The 16835-nt window shown below is 37.5% G+C and overlaps 1 protein-coding gene and 1 long non-coding RNA gene across 2 annotated transcripts in view; one reads left to right on the top strand and one right to left on the bottom strand.

The window, feature by feature from the left end:
- Positions 1-1754: 1754 nt before the first annotated feature.
- LOC110318566 overlaps positions 1755-16835 on the top strand; it is a 20793-nt gene continuing 5712 nt past the window's right edge. The window contains exons 1-4 of the long non-coding RNA XR_002380371.1: positions 1755-2050; positions 2756-2883; positions 3231-3363; positions 4810-4899. This is a non-coding gene — a long non-coding RNA (uncharacterized LOC110318566). The remainder of the gene's footprint in view (positions 2051-2755; positions 2884-3230; positions 3364-4809; positions 4900-16835) is intronic.
- Positions 7467-16835, bottom strand: part of Ccdc34 (coiled-coil domain containing 34) — a 24870-nt gene continuing 15501 nt past the window's right edge. Inside the window, exons 4-6 of the mRNA XM_021193718.2 lie at positions 11432-11590; positions 10759-10900; positions 7467-7954 (exon numbers count right to left, since the gene is read on the bottom strand). Of these exons, the coding sequence (XP_021049377.1) occupies positions 7740-7954; positions 10759-10900; positions 11432-11590 (516 nt within the window). The 3' untranslated portion in view covers positions 7467-7739. The remainder of the gene's footprint in view (positions 7955-10758; positions 10901-11431; positions 11591-16835) is intronic.

The following is a 16835-nucleotide window of genomic DNA, read 5'->3' as shown; positions in this document are numbered from 1 at the left end:
ATAATCCCCCTCCTTCACACACATTCCAACTGCCAGTAGTTCTCAGGGAGAAGTGGGGACCTCACAGGCCCCTCTCCCACCTACAAGAAAATATTGATGTGCAGATAACTATAATGGATACATTTTACTAAGTTCAAGATCAACTGTCCTAGGCACTGTACTCTACTGTACTCTACTGCCATTTAAAGCATAAAGACATCTTTCCATTCGGATGGCATTCTCCTCAAATTCAGTTAGTGTTAAACACACACACAGACACACACACACATCACTTTTATAATTGAACAAAATTACTTTTGAAATCTCTTCCAGTTTAAACCAATGTTGGTGTTACAGAACTGAGATTAACATAGCAGCTATCAGTCAGATGCTGGATCAAATAAGAGGTGACTGATAATTGGTACTGTGCTATATAATTAGGAGTAGTAGTTACCCTTAGGTGTATGGGGGGGGAGTTGTTGAGTATAAATCACAATAATGCAATTATAAAAAAATTAAAAGATTTTGAATGGTTTCATCATAAAGATACTCTAAGTTTTTAATAAAATTGAAACATCTGCTCAGACTTAAACATGATACAAAGTATATATGCATCAAAAGCACATGATACCCCATAGCATGTGAGTTTTATATATCAGGTAACAATATTTTAAGTAAAAGTCACTTTGAATGTTAATGTTTTGCTAGCTTGAATGAATTGAATTTAAAAGTAAGAGGGATTCAGGGAGTTAGCAGGAATAAAAAATGCATAAAATTCATAATATAAATGTATGGAATGGTAAAGAGGAAAAAAATCAAAATATTATAAAAATTAAATGTATAAAATTTAAAGAGGAGAAAATGAAGAGCCATTAGGACAGGATATTATAATAAAATATAACAAGATTAAAGAGAAACCCATACAAGATACTTGAGAAAGAAGAGCCCAAATCATCAAATTAAGGAACCAGAGAAGGCTCCTTAGAGGTACTTTCTGACTTGAGATCGAACGGATGCTTTTGAAACTTCAAGTTAAAGATAGCACTGGAGGAGAAGGTAACAAGTGAGGCCTTCCCAGAAAGAGAGAGAACTAATAAAAAATTATAGTAATAGCATGGTTTATGCTGTGTAGTAAAAGTAACAAGGTAAGAATATTTAGGGATAAGACTAGAGAAACTGGGTTAGATCAACATGCTGAATTCGATTGTATTTCAAGGGTTGGGCCCTCTAGTAAAAAAAAAACTATGTATCAGAATGGGTAGGAGAAGCAGGGAAAAGGAGTGGAAAAGAGGATGCCTTTCCAAGCTATAAAAACTAAGTACTTTTACTTTATTCTGAGCCCTCCTCTTCCCCTCAGAAGGAAAACAAGCAAGTTAAAAATGTACAGCCCTCAATCCAGGATCTGTGTTATTCTGGTGAACACTGTGTTATTCTGGTGAACACTGTGGTTAGATGAAAACAGGTTGAGGGACTTGGAAAAGCTGGAAGTGGAACAGTGTGACATGGTTAGATGTGTCCCCAAGTCACCAGGTTGGAGTGAAGAAGATACTAGCATTCGGATAAGATTAGACAAGCAGTAACCAAACTGGACGCTGGAGTGGTAATCTATGTGACAAAGGACTGGCGTGAGAGCTGAAGGGAGAAGGGAGAGCTGACAAACATTTGGTGGTGGTTTCCTAACTTAGCTGCACGCTGGAATCATTTGAGAAGCTTCCAAAGAGCCTTGTGATGTCACTGTTCTGAGGTGTGGACTCTGGCTTTTAGAATCTTACCTAGACAGTGCTAGTGTGCTGATACTCGGAAGGAGTTACTGATTTAGAGTAGGAAATCAGCAGAAATTGTTATTAGATTAAGGTGAGAAAGTAGGTCAAGGCCTTAGGTACTTAGAAATTGCAACTTCTCAGCAAGGAAGACGTGGCAAAGCTGGGCCATTGCCTAAGTTCTCAGGACCTTGTATGGCGATGACTCTCAGTTCACACTTCACCAATCTGTTGAATGAACAAGCTGAGATGAAGGATGCGTTGTGCCAGGAGAGACTATTGGTTTAGTGTGACCCACAGTGAACTTGGAGGTATGGGCTTCTTTCATAGATCTTAAGTTGAATTCTTTCTAAACATAATTCCTCTTGCCTTGTTTCGCCCTTGTTTCCTCCCACTAGTGCCATGCTACAAAACAATGTTAGGTTAATTCTAAAATAACTTTCATCAAGTCACTACTTGGTCCCAAAATCATATTTAATGTAACATGCTGCTTAGGCTGACTTTTTTTTTTAATTAAGTTTTGGCTCTACCTTTTCTAATTTTATTTTCTACTCATACCCAATGTAAACCTAGTAAGTGCGGTCTAGCCAGAGTTCACCAAATTATGTTAGTGATGCATATATTGTTACCCATCTCCTAAGGATTCAGCATTAGACTTGTAGAGGGGCTTAAGAGACTTGCCTGAGTCTCTGCCACGCATGTCACTCAATACAGATGAGGCTCCAGTGCTGTCCTAATCCTGCCCCCCTCTCACCAGGAGTTGGGTAAAAGTAGAATCTGAACAGTATAATGACCAATCATTACAGGGTCTTCATTGGACAGATACATTAGTGGCCATTTCCTCTATTTTATTGAGTGATACCTAAGATCTGCTTGTTGCAGTTGTTGGAGTAAGAATGCCCCCCCCCATAGGCTCATAAATGTGAATGGTTAATCGTCAGGGAGTGGCACTACTTTAGAGAGATAAGTAGGTGTGACCTTGTTGGAGGAAGTATGTCACTAGGGGTAGGCTTTAGGCCCAGTTTCTCTGCTTTCCACCTTCAGACCCAGATGCAGAACTCTCAGTTGCTTCTCCAGCACCACACCTGCCATGCCTGCCACTATGTTCTCCTCCTTGATGATAATGGACTAAACCTCTGAAACTGTAAGCAAACCTCCAATTGGATGTTTTCTCTTTTAAGAGTTGCTGTGGTCACAGTGTCTCTTCACAGCAATTCAACAGTGACTAAGACACCTGTATTGGCATTTTTGTCTCACCTACACTCTGGGAGGAAAGCCCTTGGCTGAGAGTATGTGAGTTGCAGAAAGGTGGGTGCTGAGTGATCATTTGGCTAAATCCATTGAAAGTAACAAAACACCCTCCTCAAATAAACACCCTGAACTGCTACCAACTAAGAACAGTGGTAGCTTCCCTCTCCCTCTGGCCTGCTGGTGGTTCCCAGAACCAGAGAAGAGGAGGGGAAGAGAACCTTCTTTTCCCAACTTCACAAGTTCCATGAGTATGAGAAAGAAACTGAAGAGGGCATGGAGCAGGGAGGTTCCTAGAGAAGACAGAATGCTCCTTCACTTCTCCTGAGCTTACAGCAGTACTCTCTCCTGGTGTATTTCCTCTCAATTTTAAGAGGTAATTCATGATACCACTGCCTGCCCTGAAAACTTTCCTCAGGCAGACAGCCATGACAAACAGCAGGAAGTCAGTACTCTCTATAAAGCAAGTGAATGGGTTTTCTTTTCTTAAACTAACATACAAATGGAATTTAAGATATTAATAGTATAGTAAGAACAGTATTAGCTATATCTTCTTTGTGAATTAAGAAAACATTAGTTTGTAGTCACAAAAGTGTGCTTTATTGGTATACCTACTCTGTACTGCTATTTACTTGGGCCATGTGTATAATAAGTCCATGAAAGCACAGGCTTTTAACTGTTAATTATAGAATTGCAATTTATTTTTTTAAATAAATAGCTCCATCTGTATCACTTCAGACTTTTGGGGCTATAATGGTGTATTTTTACCATCAAAATTCAAAGTGTACTTCCCTTGGAATTCCAAGTTTTCTTTGCAAATTAAGAATGTGGAAACTTCTATAACCTTGGAGAAATGTGTCATTGGATTGAAGATGCTGGAAAGACACTTTGATGTTAGTGGTAGATGCTATCATTTACCACTGGCCTTTGAGAGGCTGTGTGTGGCATCACCAGCACTGTAAACCTACCCCTTTACCTCCCAGCCTTCCAAATGATCACATCCTAAGTTCTGTCTATTTGGGGGCCTTCAACCTGCATTTCAGCTTAATCACTTTTTCCTGAGTGCTTCTCCTGACCCCCCCAAAAGGCTAGCCATCTCTACATATGCCCCCCCCCCCCAGCCTGAGCTTTCAGATTAAGTCCGGATTTTTAACCTAGGATCTAGCCAGTGCTACAAATGCAGTAGTAGATGGCTTCACATACTGACTGCATCCAAGTCCCAAGTAGTAAGGACCAGATGCCAGAGACGCTCCCATTCGTACCCTCAACACACACACACACAGTGGGGACCCTTGTCTTCTGTCCCTCCACTCTTTTGTTGCTCATCTAGTGGTTTTCTTTCCTTGCATTCCATTCTGGTCCATTTTCTTGCTTGCAACATGATAGGCACTCAATAACCACCTGTTGAGTAAATAAATGGAAGAATGTCATAGCTTAGGCTATCCATCTCCACAGCTGTAACAATTGCATTAAATGGACAATGCCTAAGAACCTATCATCATGGTGCATGCCTTAAATCCCAGCACATGGGAGGCAGAGAGAGGTGGACCTGAGTTTAAGGTCAGCATGGTCTACAGAGTGAGTTCCAGGACAGCAAGGGCTACACAGAGAAACCCTGTCTCTAAAAACAAAACAAAGCAAACAAACAAAAAACAATCTACCATTAAACTAAATTTCTCACCTGGACAACAAACATGTAGGTCTATAAGCACTTGGTGTTGATATGTTCATAACTAGATTTAGTGTATCCAATTAAACATAGCAGATCATTCACACACAAGTATCTCTTCCTTCTTTAAAAATCTAATGACATTTCTTTAAGAAAGAAAACTTCAAATCCACATGGGCAAAGAGAACAGAGGATCAATGGCTGGCAAAAGATTCCAAGAAGCTTTTGAATGGTAGAAAGTTGGTAAGTGTATAACCAACCCTGGAGAGACTATGGAAATAGACCTATTTCATTATTTTCTCAGGAAATTATGATAGATGCATTTTCTCCCTTCTTTTTAAATCCACCATGGTTCCTCTGGCTTCCTATATTTCTTTCTGCTCTTATTTAACATCTAAATGTTTTTAAATGCTGAATTAGATACTTTTAAAAGGGGAACAGGTCCAGGGAGGTGGCTTAGTTGAGCGATATGCTTGCTGTACAAACATGAGGACTTGAGTCTGGATTCCCAGCCCCCAAGTGAAAAGCCAGGCAAGATGGCGTGATCCCCGTGGTGGAAGATGAAGGCAAGGAAATTAGGGCTCACTAGCCTGGCCAGTGCAGCCAGTTGGTGAGACCCCAGATTCAGTGAAAGATCCTGTCTTAAAATAATAAGGTGGAGAGCCAATGAGATGGCTGAGAGTAAAGACACCTGCTGCCAAGGCTGATGGATCCAAGCTTGATTCTTCCCTAGAACCAAGTCAAGCAGACATAGGTTGTCCTCTGATCTCTACACTCAATGTTGTGCTTGTACGTGTACACATGTACGTATGTGTGTGTGTACACACACACAAATTAAAAATAAAAATGGAGCCTAAAGAAACCCCAAATAGCTCACAAAACAGATACCCCTATTCCTATCCCAGGCACTGAAGAGAGCATAGCTTATACACTAGCTAGAAAGAAAACCAGGTAAAGTGACAAGTTAGGCAATTAGCTGATACACAGAAGCACCTTCCTAGACCAGCCAGGCTTATATCAGCAAATGAATACCCTTAAAAGGAAAGGTTCTCAGGTATTTGAAGGTCCCAGCATAAGCTGAAACCCACCATCAACAAACCCTCCCCATGCCTAGCCAATTCTAGCCCACTCTTTCATTATTGCACCTGGGTAGATTTACACTGGGACTGTCAAGGGAGGCAAGGTAAGCACAACATTTGAGGGGAATCAAAAACAAAAATAAGAGTGAGGAAAGGGAAAAGGGAGGGGTTCTAGAGGACACAGAAACAATTAGAGAAATAAAAAAGGTAATCTTAGCTAATGTCCTTAGGCAGGAGCGAGTTGGACTTTCTTCTACCTTCAGATGCTTGCTTTTTAGGGTCTTTGCTGGCTATTTAACATGAGCTCCCTTTTAGCTATCTAAATTCTTTCTGATCAAAATTCCCAAATCTACTCCCACTTCTTACATGTAGCTGCTGCTACCTTAATCCAACTATTATGACATATCTAGTGGATACTGCCAACATTTCTCAAATGTGTTTTCCTGCGTCTGTGCTTTGTTCCACGACAGGCCAACTTCCTCACAGCAGCCAGAGTAATCACAAACTATAAACAAGATCTTGCCAACATCCTGCATAAAATCCTCCGGACTTCCCATTGCAATTAGCATATAATCAAGCTTCTGATTTAGTGACTGATAGCTAAATAACTTCTTGAAAAGTATTATGATTTATACTCAAGAGTTAGAGCTAAGAGCTAACCTAATCTGTGAGGTAGGTTTACAAATGTATCTAAAATGCCTATGATTCAGAGAGTGGGAGTGGATTTGGGAATTAGGGGGGTTATAACAAGAAATCTGTTCAGGAAGAATTTAGGGGGTGTGTGTGGGTATGCATGCAACCATGGAAAATTATCCATCTTCTCTATAAAAGTAACTGTGTTCAAATAGGCCTCTAAAGCTTTTGACCCAATAAACCTAATTCTAAACTATCTGTTTCTCTAGATCTTCAATGCCAAGAATTACTCTTCGAAGATCTTACTGGTATTTTTTTTTTTTTACCAAATACTACTTTCAATAACATTACTAATCTAGCAAAATCAGAATATATTCCAAATAGAAATCACATTTAAATACATTTTCATTTTTTTTGATCATCTAAAAAAGACTTCTAAAAAAAGTGGTGATTTTATCAGAATATTCCCAATTTTATTTAACATTTAAGGTAGCAAGTATTACAAAGGAGCTAATGGTGACCCTAATTTCAAAGCCAGCAATCCAATTATAAGCATATAAAAAGGATTTTATAAAGTGTAACAACACATTATTAGTGTCTCGACATTATAAAAACATCAGATCTACAGCACAAAATAGTATTTTAAAAGTTTGTCTTAATAACTCCAAGTTTTACTTCTGTGCCGCAGAGCAGTCTTTCAGTTAGTTTTTTAAAGCACCTCCACAGGGAACCAATGGGACAGCTCCTCTGGTAAAGGTGCTTGCTGCGCAAGTCTGACGACCTGAGTTCAATCCTTAGAATCCACACAGTAGAAGTAGAGATCTGACTCACTCCACGCTAACCTCTGCTCTCCACGGTCATGTTATAGTATATGCATGCCCACACATATACACACTCACACAAAATAAATAAATGCAAAAAGGAAAATTTTAAAATACCTTCATGGAAAACTGTACTAAAAACCATAACAAACATTGTAAACATTGAAATTTATTTCTCTTGGTTTCTAACCCATTCAATTTAAGTAAGGTTTAGAAGTCCCTGTTTGAACAAATTAATGGTATGTTTCTAAGCATATAACACAAGCAAATAACAGAGTACAAAAGAACACAAGAAAGACTGTTGGTTTATTGATACTATAGTGAGTTTTAATAAAAACTAAAACACAATCATTAGATCAACCTTAACGGTTTATAAAAACCAAAATATAAAAACTAACTTTAACTCTAAGGATTCCACATACAAATTTAAAATTTTGGTACCTGTTAATTACCACATCAAATGTTGATTTACTGATTAGGAAGTGTTAAGAAAAATATTCTGATTTTAAATGTAAGCTCCGGGTAGCAAGGCATGCTCTGTGCACACACTCTATCTCTGTACTCGGCACAGAGCTCCAAGGCACAGGCTGTTCCTGGCATTATGGACTGCCAGGGATGACGATGTGAGTGGCTGACTCGTTGCAGGTCGTTTACTCTTCTTTCCTGGTCCACTCTTAGCTTCCTTAGGAGGGGGCATATGAATTGGCTTCCAAGGAATTGGGTTATAAAAAGTTGGTTCCGGGTAGGAATTTCCACTGTAAAAACCTATAATCATTAAAATCAGAATGACCAAGAAAAAAATCTTAGATGAAAGAAATCACTTATTTCTAATTCCTAAAAAAAATACTAAAATAGCAACAAGACAAAATATCACTGATAAATTGGATAAGATAACTTAAAACTTGAGACCTGAAATATTTTAAAAGAAATCACATTGTTCTAATATTGTAATCACTATATCAAACATTAAATGATACAAAATAATTCAGAGAATTGGAATAATACTATGAAATCCTATCTAAATAAAAATGCTTACAAAAGTTTTACTATGTAATTTATTTTATAACTCTTAAAATCTTTATGGTCTTAACTCAGGCTTGGAAATGGCTAATTGTGTGGTATTTTCTATTAATCATATACTAAAGTTTATTTTTTAAAAAAAAAATCTCTTTATTTGTATGAGAACCTACAGTAACTCATGATTCCTATTCAGAGCCACTGAACCTCTGCATTACTGTCCAATCAGTAAGAATAAACAATCCACACTAATTCAGACCACCAGCTGTCATTCTACCAGTGCATACAAAGTGCTTACAGAATGGTGACATCTGACAATCCATAATGGGATGAGGGAAGAATATTTATGAATTGGCTTCGAGTTCTCCACTCAGTGCAGAGACAGAAATTCCTATACTGTGCAACTTATGACAATGATATGAACATATAGGACAGAGACAGAGAAGCACAGTGTTTGCTAAATAACAGACTATGAGAATTAAGTTCATCCAAGCATTAAGTTGTTAATCCATAATTTTGATAATTAACTTTTAGTCAATATCTCTATTCTGACTTTACTGTCTGATTATTAGGATAAAATAATTGCTTATTATCATTTTTCCAAACAAATGTTAAAACCTTTTTAAAGCAGTATGCCCGCCAGTGCTCAGGATCCATGATAGATGATCCTGTGACAAACAAGGGAGGCCTAATCCTGACAGCAGGAATGTGTCTTTCAGACACTCCCAGTCCACTTTGACTGCAAAGATATGTCAACACACACTTCACCAAGATGGTCAAAACAAAGTCTAGAGTGTGTTCTAGTGTGTGAACAGAACAGAACGGGAGTATTTTAATAATAAATCACTTAAAAAAGTGAAGGCAGCTGTCAGCAAGGTATGAGTTTCCAACATGAAGCACAAAGAAAAACATGCATTGCCATTTATAATCAGTCCAAGCCCAAAGGCAAACTGGGTACATTTGTTTGGTCATGTGATGTCTACTAGTCTGTTCTTCAAAAAGAATTTACTGGACCTTGGAAGCTCTTCCTTATAGACTGGGAGAAAGAAGAAAAGCAAAATGACACTGTGAACATATCTCAATAGAGCTTCAATGATCCAATAAATAATAAAATTATTTTAGAGTCCTGGGGCCTGAAAGCAGAGTCAGGCATCTGCTAAAGTTATATTCTACTATTGAGCTACATTACCAACCATGTAAATTTTTTGTTCACTAACATTAAAAATCATTGCTTTAAAATGTAAGTTCGCAAACTCTAACAATAAGTGCTGAAAAATGCGTTTCTATAAGTAAAAGAATGAAATCATAGCCATGTTTCTCATACTTGACATATTAAACAAAAATAAATCCAAATTGGACAAGGGGCATTAATGTAAGACCTGTAACTTTCAAACTGCTAGAATTGAAGAGGTATTTCTCAAAATAAATACAGCCAATAGGGATTTGACAAAGCTGCTAGGCTTGGTGGTGTATACCTTACTAACAGAACTTGGGAGGCAGAGGAGGGTCATCTCTGTGAGTTCCTTGCCCATAAGGAGACTCTGTTAAAAAGTTCTCAACATCCTTAGTCTCAAAGCAATTAAAATCACTTTGAGATCTACCTACTTTAATCAGAATAGCTGTCATCAAGGAAATAAATGCTGGCAAGGGTGTGGGGGCCATGGAAGAGGAGGCATCTGATGGTAGCAATGAAACCTGATAGGGCCAATTTAGAAAGCAGTTTAGAGATTTGAAAAAAAAAAACAAACAAAAAAACCCCAATAAACAAAAAACAAGAAAAACAAAAAAAACCTAGCTCTTGAGTATACACACAAAGGATTTACAGTCAACATACCAGAGAGATACTTGCACATTCATGTTTATTGTTGCCTGAATGCAATACCTAAGAAATGAAAATAGCCTAGATGTCTATCTAAAGATGAATAAAGAAAATATGGTTCATATACACAAGGGAAACTTCATTCTACTAGAAGAAAAAATGAAATCATGACATTTTGAGGAAAATGCATGGAACTGGAAATCATGTTAAGTGAAACAAGGTAAATGCCTCCTGTGAATCCTCATATGTGAAACCTCTGTACCCATTATGAAAGGGGATCATGAGAGGGAAGGACTAGATCTAAAAGGATGGGAAAAAGATAAGACAATGGAACCTGTGACATGAAAGGAGACAGAGGAAAAGAGGAGCAAGGTGAGAAGACCACCAGTGGAAACAAGGAGTAACATGACTTGTGTGTGAACACCAGTGGTTCCTGCCTGTGGGCCTTAACACTCAGGAAGCTGAGGCAGAAGGGTCCTAAGTTCGAGGCTAGCCTGGACAACAAAGGGAGACTGTTCAAAGAAACAAAAATAAAAGTGTGTAGTTTTGCAACTACTGCCTTAAAGAAATATATTTATATATAAAATGAACAGAGAGCAATAAATTTATAGCAACATATAGTTATAATCTTCAAGAAAATAATTTCAAAGAAAAATTACATTTATACATTTCTATATATATCATTTGCTTCTGCAAACCATACTTATGCAAGCCACAAGACATAAAATCCAACCTGTTAGCTTTCCACTGGAGTAACCATAGCTCTTTGCAGCTGGACGAGGCTTATTTTTTGCATTTTCCAACCATTCTTCAAACTTTTTTTCTGCGATTTCCTTTTTCTCCTGTAATTCTGCTTGCCGTTGCTTTTCTTTTTCCTTAAAATGATAAGACCAAAGAATTCCCTGGGATATTCTGTAACTAGATATTCCAGACAAGTCTTACTGTTTGTCTTCCCCCAGTTGCTTTCTGCCCCAGTGACATACTGGCCATAAAACTGAACTATGTTTCTATAATCAAAGAACAAAAGTAAATATGATCAGTGATGTGGTATATAATTGTCCACCACTCAACAGTAAGATAGCAAATTCATAAAACAAAAATGCAAATTTGTCTTAGGACAACTTGCAAGCAGTAAAATCTATCTACAAAATACTATAAAAATGGTTAAGAGCAGTAACAAAAATTTTGAACCTAACTGAAAAATATATACAGGTTTATTAATAATTTTTAAAGATACCATAAATGCATTATCCATTTTGAAGATTAAACACAAAATAACAGGAGTAAGAATAGTTTGTGTATTTTATACTAAAACAGTATTGACTGAATTACTATACTTTTGTTTCTAAAATACACATATAAACAACAAAGTGTATACAATGACTGGTCACTTCAACTAAAAATACCTTCTCTTTTTTCTTCTTCTCACACTCTTCAGCTTTTTTTTTCTTCAACCATTCTTGATATTTTTCTTTTGCTTTTTCTTGCAAATGTTCTTTCTCCCGTTTTTTTGCTGCTTTTTCTTCCATTTCCTTATTAATTTTTTGTTCCCTTTCTTTCCTCTCCTTCAATAAAAATGAAGAAATTTTAATTCAAGTATCTATCATAATATCTGTAATTACCTTTAAAACAGGAAGGCTGCTCAGAGATTGGGACAGTGACTGGTAGGTGTTCAAAACAGACTCACATTCATGCATATAGAGTATGACCTACTGAACGTCCTGAATCTTAGTATGGTTTCATGACCATTCCTTGTACTTTAAATATCAAGCACATATGCATGCATTTCCTCGACAGTCTGCCAGTGGAGACTTTGATAAATCACAACTATCAGTGAATTACAGAGGACAAATCTGCAATGCTATCAGAAGAGAAACAGGCAAACGCTTAGCTACACATTCCTACATAGATTCAAAGTGGACAGCCAGTTCTCACCTGTGGTCCCAATATGCAGGAAGCAAGGATAGGAGAACTAATAGGAATTTGATCAAGTTTGGGCTACACGGTAAGTTCTCAGCCAATTTGGGCTACAGAGTAAAATAAGGAGAGTAGGAGAATGGTAGGTAGAAAGAAAAAGTTGGAAAATGAAGACATAAAAGTCAAATCTGGTCTTCAAGCCCCCTCCAATTGTCTTATGAAAAACCCTATAGGATACAGACACAGGCAAGGACTTTCACAAAATGAGAAAACAATCCCAAGAATCAACAAATAGGATTACATGAAGCTAAGACGCACAACATAGAAAACAATCAGCAGAGTAAAGTGACAACTTGTAGAATTAAGAAAACAAACCTTTGCTAACTGCATACAAGTCGGGGATTCTACAGTCTAGAATCTATAAAGTGTAAAAGTGAAACACTCAGAATAAATCCAATCAATAAATGGACTAGTGAGCTCAACAGACAGTTCTTAAAAAAGTTTGAAGCATCCTTAGTTAGGAGGCAAACAAGTTACAACTGCTTTGAGATATCTTATTCAAGTCAACATGGCTGTCATCAAGAAAACAAATACTGGTAAGGGTAAGGGGAAAGAGAATCACTTCTCCGATGGAGGTAATATAACTTAGTACAGTCACTATGAAAATCAGCATGGAGGCCTCTCAAAAAGTAAAGAATACAGCTAATATGACCCAGACCTCCAACTGCTGGGACTAAGTTAAAATACTGTTGCTTCACTATTCACAATAGCTGCAAAATGGGACTAGCCTCAATGTCCATCAAAAGATGAGAAAATGTGGTTCATATACACAGTGGAATTTTTATTCCAGCATAAGGAAAAAGTAAAATATAACATTTTCAGGATAGAAATGGAAATAACTAGCTAGATTCGGAAAGACACTTATCACATGGCAACTCTTAAAAGCAGAACCTAAATATAAATATCAAGTAGGTAGGGGTGTGTGTGTGTGTGTGTGTGTGTGTGTGTGTGTGTGTGTGCTGAAAGAGCATCATGAGCTAGGAGTAATTTTATGGGGAGGAGGAAAAGAAAGGCAATGTATCCATCTGACATGAAGCCTAAGAGGGTAATATGAAGCTAGCACAGCAACCAGAGGTCAGGCTAGGAACAGAGGGAGGACAGTTGGGCAATGGGATCAATTAGAACAATATGCATTGACTCATACATATGAAAACAATATCATTAGACCCACTGTTTTGTATGCTAGTTTTAAAATTAAAATAAAAACATAAACCATTAAAATTCCATCCTGGAGACATGGCTTGGTAGTTAGGAACACTAGCTATTCCTACAGAGGACTCAGGGTCAATTTCTAGAACCCACATGGCAGTTCATAACCACAACTCCAGATCCAGGAGATCCAACTCTCTGCTGGCCTCTGTGGGCACTGTGCATACATGTGGTACACAGACAGACAGACAGAATACTCATACACACAAAATATCTTTTAAAAGAATTAAACAAAACTTAAGTGGCAAGACATATTTGCAGCACATATATCTGCCAAGGAACGTGGGCCTGGATGAGAGGCTCTCTCAGAGCCTTTGCCTACCATATATATGTTCAATCGCCAGCACTGGGAAAACAAGCAACCAAAACCCATGTAAAATGAACTCAGTGACAACTACAGCAGCATGCACGTGGGGAGTAAGAGCTGCTCAGAAGAGGGAGAGACCTGCGTGGGTGCAGGAGCTCATGACTGTCTTGGCAGCAAGGCAACCCCATCTCAGGAAGATATATAATCCTATATATAATCCTACTTTTTCTATCTTTAGAGATGGTGAGAGCTGGGGATTAAATCCACACCTTTATGAATACTGAGTAAAAGCTATGTCACTGACATGAATTTTTTGTATGATTAACAACTTAACACCTTCCAAAAGTAGGCAAATAACACACAAAACAAAAAAGTCAACTACAAAACAGAAAATGTCAAAAGTGTTACTGACCCAATTTGCTGCACTCCATTTCTGTGCTGCTGTTGTAATTCCCAGCATGACTACACTTAAGGAAACAGAACTGAAATGAAGCCATAATGGTGGAATCTGAATCCTAGAGTACTGGTGTCCTTATAGAAAAGGAAACCATACTGAGATGTGTACACAGATATACAGCCACTCAAGGAGCAAAACCAGAGCTGTGTTTTCTGCAAACCAAGAAGAGACATAATGAGCAGTCCAAACCCACACATCCTTTCCTCTTGATTTAACTTCCAGCTTTTAAAAAACATCTATCTGGACTAGTAAGATAAGTCTCCCAGTGAGACCAATAAATAAGTCAGCAATGGCAAAGCACTGCACCTAACTACCTAGAGAAGGATGCAAAATAAAAACGATTGATAAGATCAAGTTTAACAAAGGCATAGACCAATTAGAATTTTCATGTTAATAATGAGAACATAAAATAGTACAAGAACTTTAGAAAAGTTTGGTGATTCCCATAAAATTAAAAGTTTCCATGCAGCCCAGCAACTGAGCTCTAAGCATTCGTCTAAGACAAATGAAAATGTGTGAGAATATAAACAATAAACAACTCAATTTCCTAATAGCTAGTAGATAAATAAGCAATTTGTGCTATTTCACAGGGTATTAGAACAGTAAAAAGGAAAGGAATCAAGAATATATAAAATACTATGATAAAATTAAAAACAAAAGAAAATAAACTCAAAGGAGGGTGCATCTTACCATTGTATTTAAATACCTTCTAGAACAGGCAAATCTAATTTCCAGAACAGGATTACTGTGCTAACCTTGTTGCTGGGGCCAGCTTGGCATAAGGAGCAGGGTGCTGAGTGTAACTGGACATAGGGAACTTTCTGGAATGACAGCAATGCTCTATCACCTCATAGTAGTGCTGGTTGCTAGCACTGATACAGAAGTTTATCAAGCTTCCCAAACTTACAATTGATATAAAATATGCAAGTTACAGCCCAATGAAATACAACAACAGCTAGACTGTGTGGGGTGGCAGTGGTCACAACTAGATGTGATCAAATACATTACAGCACTCACAGAAATGGCACAGTGAATTCAGAACTCTGAATAAAGATGCTAGTAAAGAGTTTGGAGGAAACAAATCCATGCATACATATATAGTTTTTAAATTAGACAAGGCTGTCACAAGGACTTAAGGAGAGAAGAGAACATCTGTGAACAGCAGAAGGAGCCGCGAGTGCCTTCAGGTTTCTAGAACGCTGGTTCTTACACATCAGGCACACAGTATGTCTTCTTTTACCGAAAACAACAAAGACTACTTAAAACTTTCTGAGTGTGTACTCCTTCCTCAGACAGGGCCTGCCCCCACAGAAAAGAGGCTGAGCAAACATCACCAGATAGCTCGAAGGGGACACTGATAGCAGTACCATCAATCACAGACCCCACTGAGCTGCAGCTGTAATTCACACAAAATATCACTTGTGTTTGAAAGTTAAAACCTGTTTTATTTTTAAGTAACTTTAAAGTGCTGAAAATAAAGTCTGTTCTCATAAAATATGTATCAACACTAAAAACTGACTCTAGAAAAAGAACCAGTATAACAACACAAATATAAAAGTCCCAGATGAGATATGTCTTTTGTTTAAAAGAGGATTTAACAATTTATAGTTATAAGGAACCAAGTTTGCTAATGGATACATAAATTCCTTTTGTCTGATTTTCTGATAGAGTACAGTAAAAACGACAGAGGTGGCAGCCGGCTAGGGCTGACAGAGCCTGAAACTGAGGCTGCAGAGGACCACACACCATGAAATGTAAACAGAAGAGCAAATCCTGGATGCCAGACTGGAAAAGAAGCAGGAGAGGTAAGCATAGGGCAAGCTGGAAAGAGAAACTCAGAGGAAACAGAGAGAGAGAGGGAGAGACAGAGAGAGAGAGAGAGAGAGAGAGAGAGAGAGAGGAGAGAAGCAATCAGTTATTCCTTAACAGGTACAGGAGTGCTGCAGAATACTGGGTAAATTCAATTTTTCAGGGTTCATTTTTTAAACAATTCTCATTCTTTCAGAGTAGCAATTTATACCAGGCCATGCAACTTCTACCCCCTGCCCACCACCAAATATAAATAAACAAGTAAGTAAATAAATGAATAGATTTCCCTTCAATAACTGAATTAGATCTTCTATCAACAATTAAAACAGCTAATATACCATCGATCTGTCAGTATTATCTTCCAGACTTAGACAAATAACAGCTCTGCATGATTGGCATGGCAACATTAGCTTACTGCAGTTTAAGACAGGCCGCTTTCCGACAAGAAAATTCTACACCCGAGAACTATTCTGATTTATAGTTTTAAACTTCTAAAAGGCAGCACCTAAAGTCTTGATATAGTCATACACTTATTTTCATCTTGGCTTTTTTTTTTCACAAAGAACAATTTCTTGTTATATTATAGATATGAATCAAGCAAACAAAATCTGTAATTGACTTCTGAAGGAAAAAGAAATTTGAATTTGCAAATATACACAGCTAATCGATTTTCTTATAATCACATCCACCTGTAATTATTGGTCTTCTTGGTAATATAACTGGGTATTAAGTTTAACAGTAAAAACAAAATTATAATTTTGTCCTTTAAATTAAATTTAGAACCTGTCCTATAATTTAAATATTTGTCTCAATTCCTAAAAGTAAGATTTTAACAATGAATCACCACCATTCCAAACATAATATGTCAACAAAGACAAATTTACAATAACATTTCATTCATTTAGTCTCTCAGTCTTTCTCTCCTTCTCCCCCGCCCACTCCACCCCTCATTGGCATGCTTGTCAGCTTGTTTATTGGAGCTTTAACTAAGGCCTGNACACACTGCAAGCATTCTATTACTGAAATACACCCCAGTACCAGTAATTTAAAA

This window comes from Mus pahari, chromosome 3 (genome assembly GCF_900095145.1).
Source record: "Mus pahari chromosome 3, PAHARI_EIJ_v1.1, whole genome shotgun sequence".
Taxonomy (NCBI): Eukaryota; Metazoa; Chordata; class Mammalia; order Rodentia; family Muridae; genus Mus; species Mus pahari.
The sequence above is the reverse complement of the archived record's forward strand: the minus strand, read 5'-3'. Positions and strand labels throughout refer to the sequence as shown.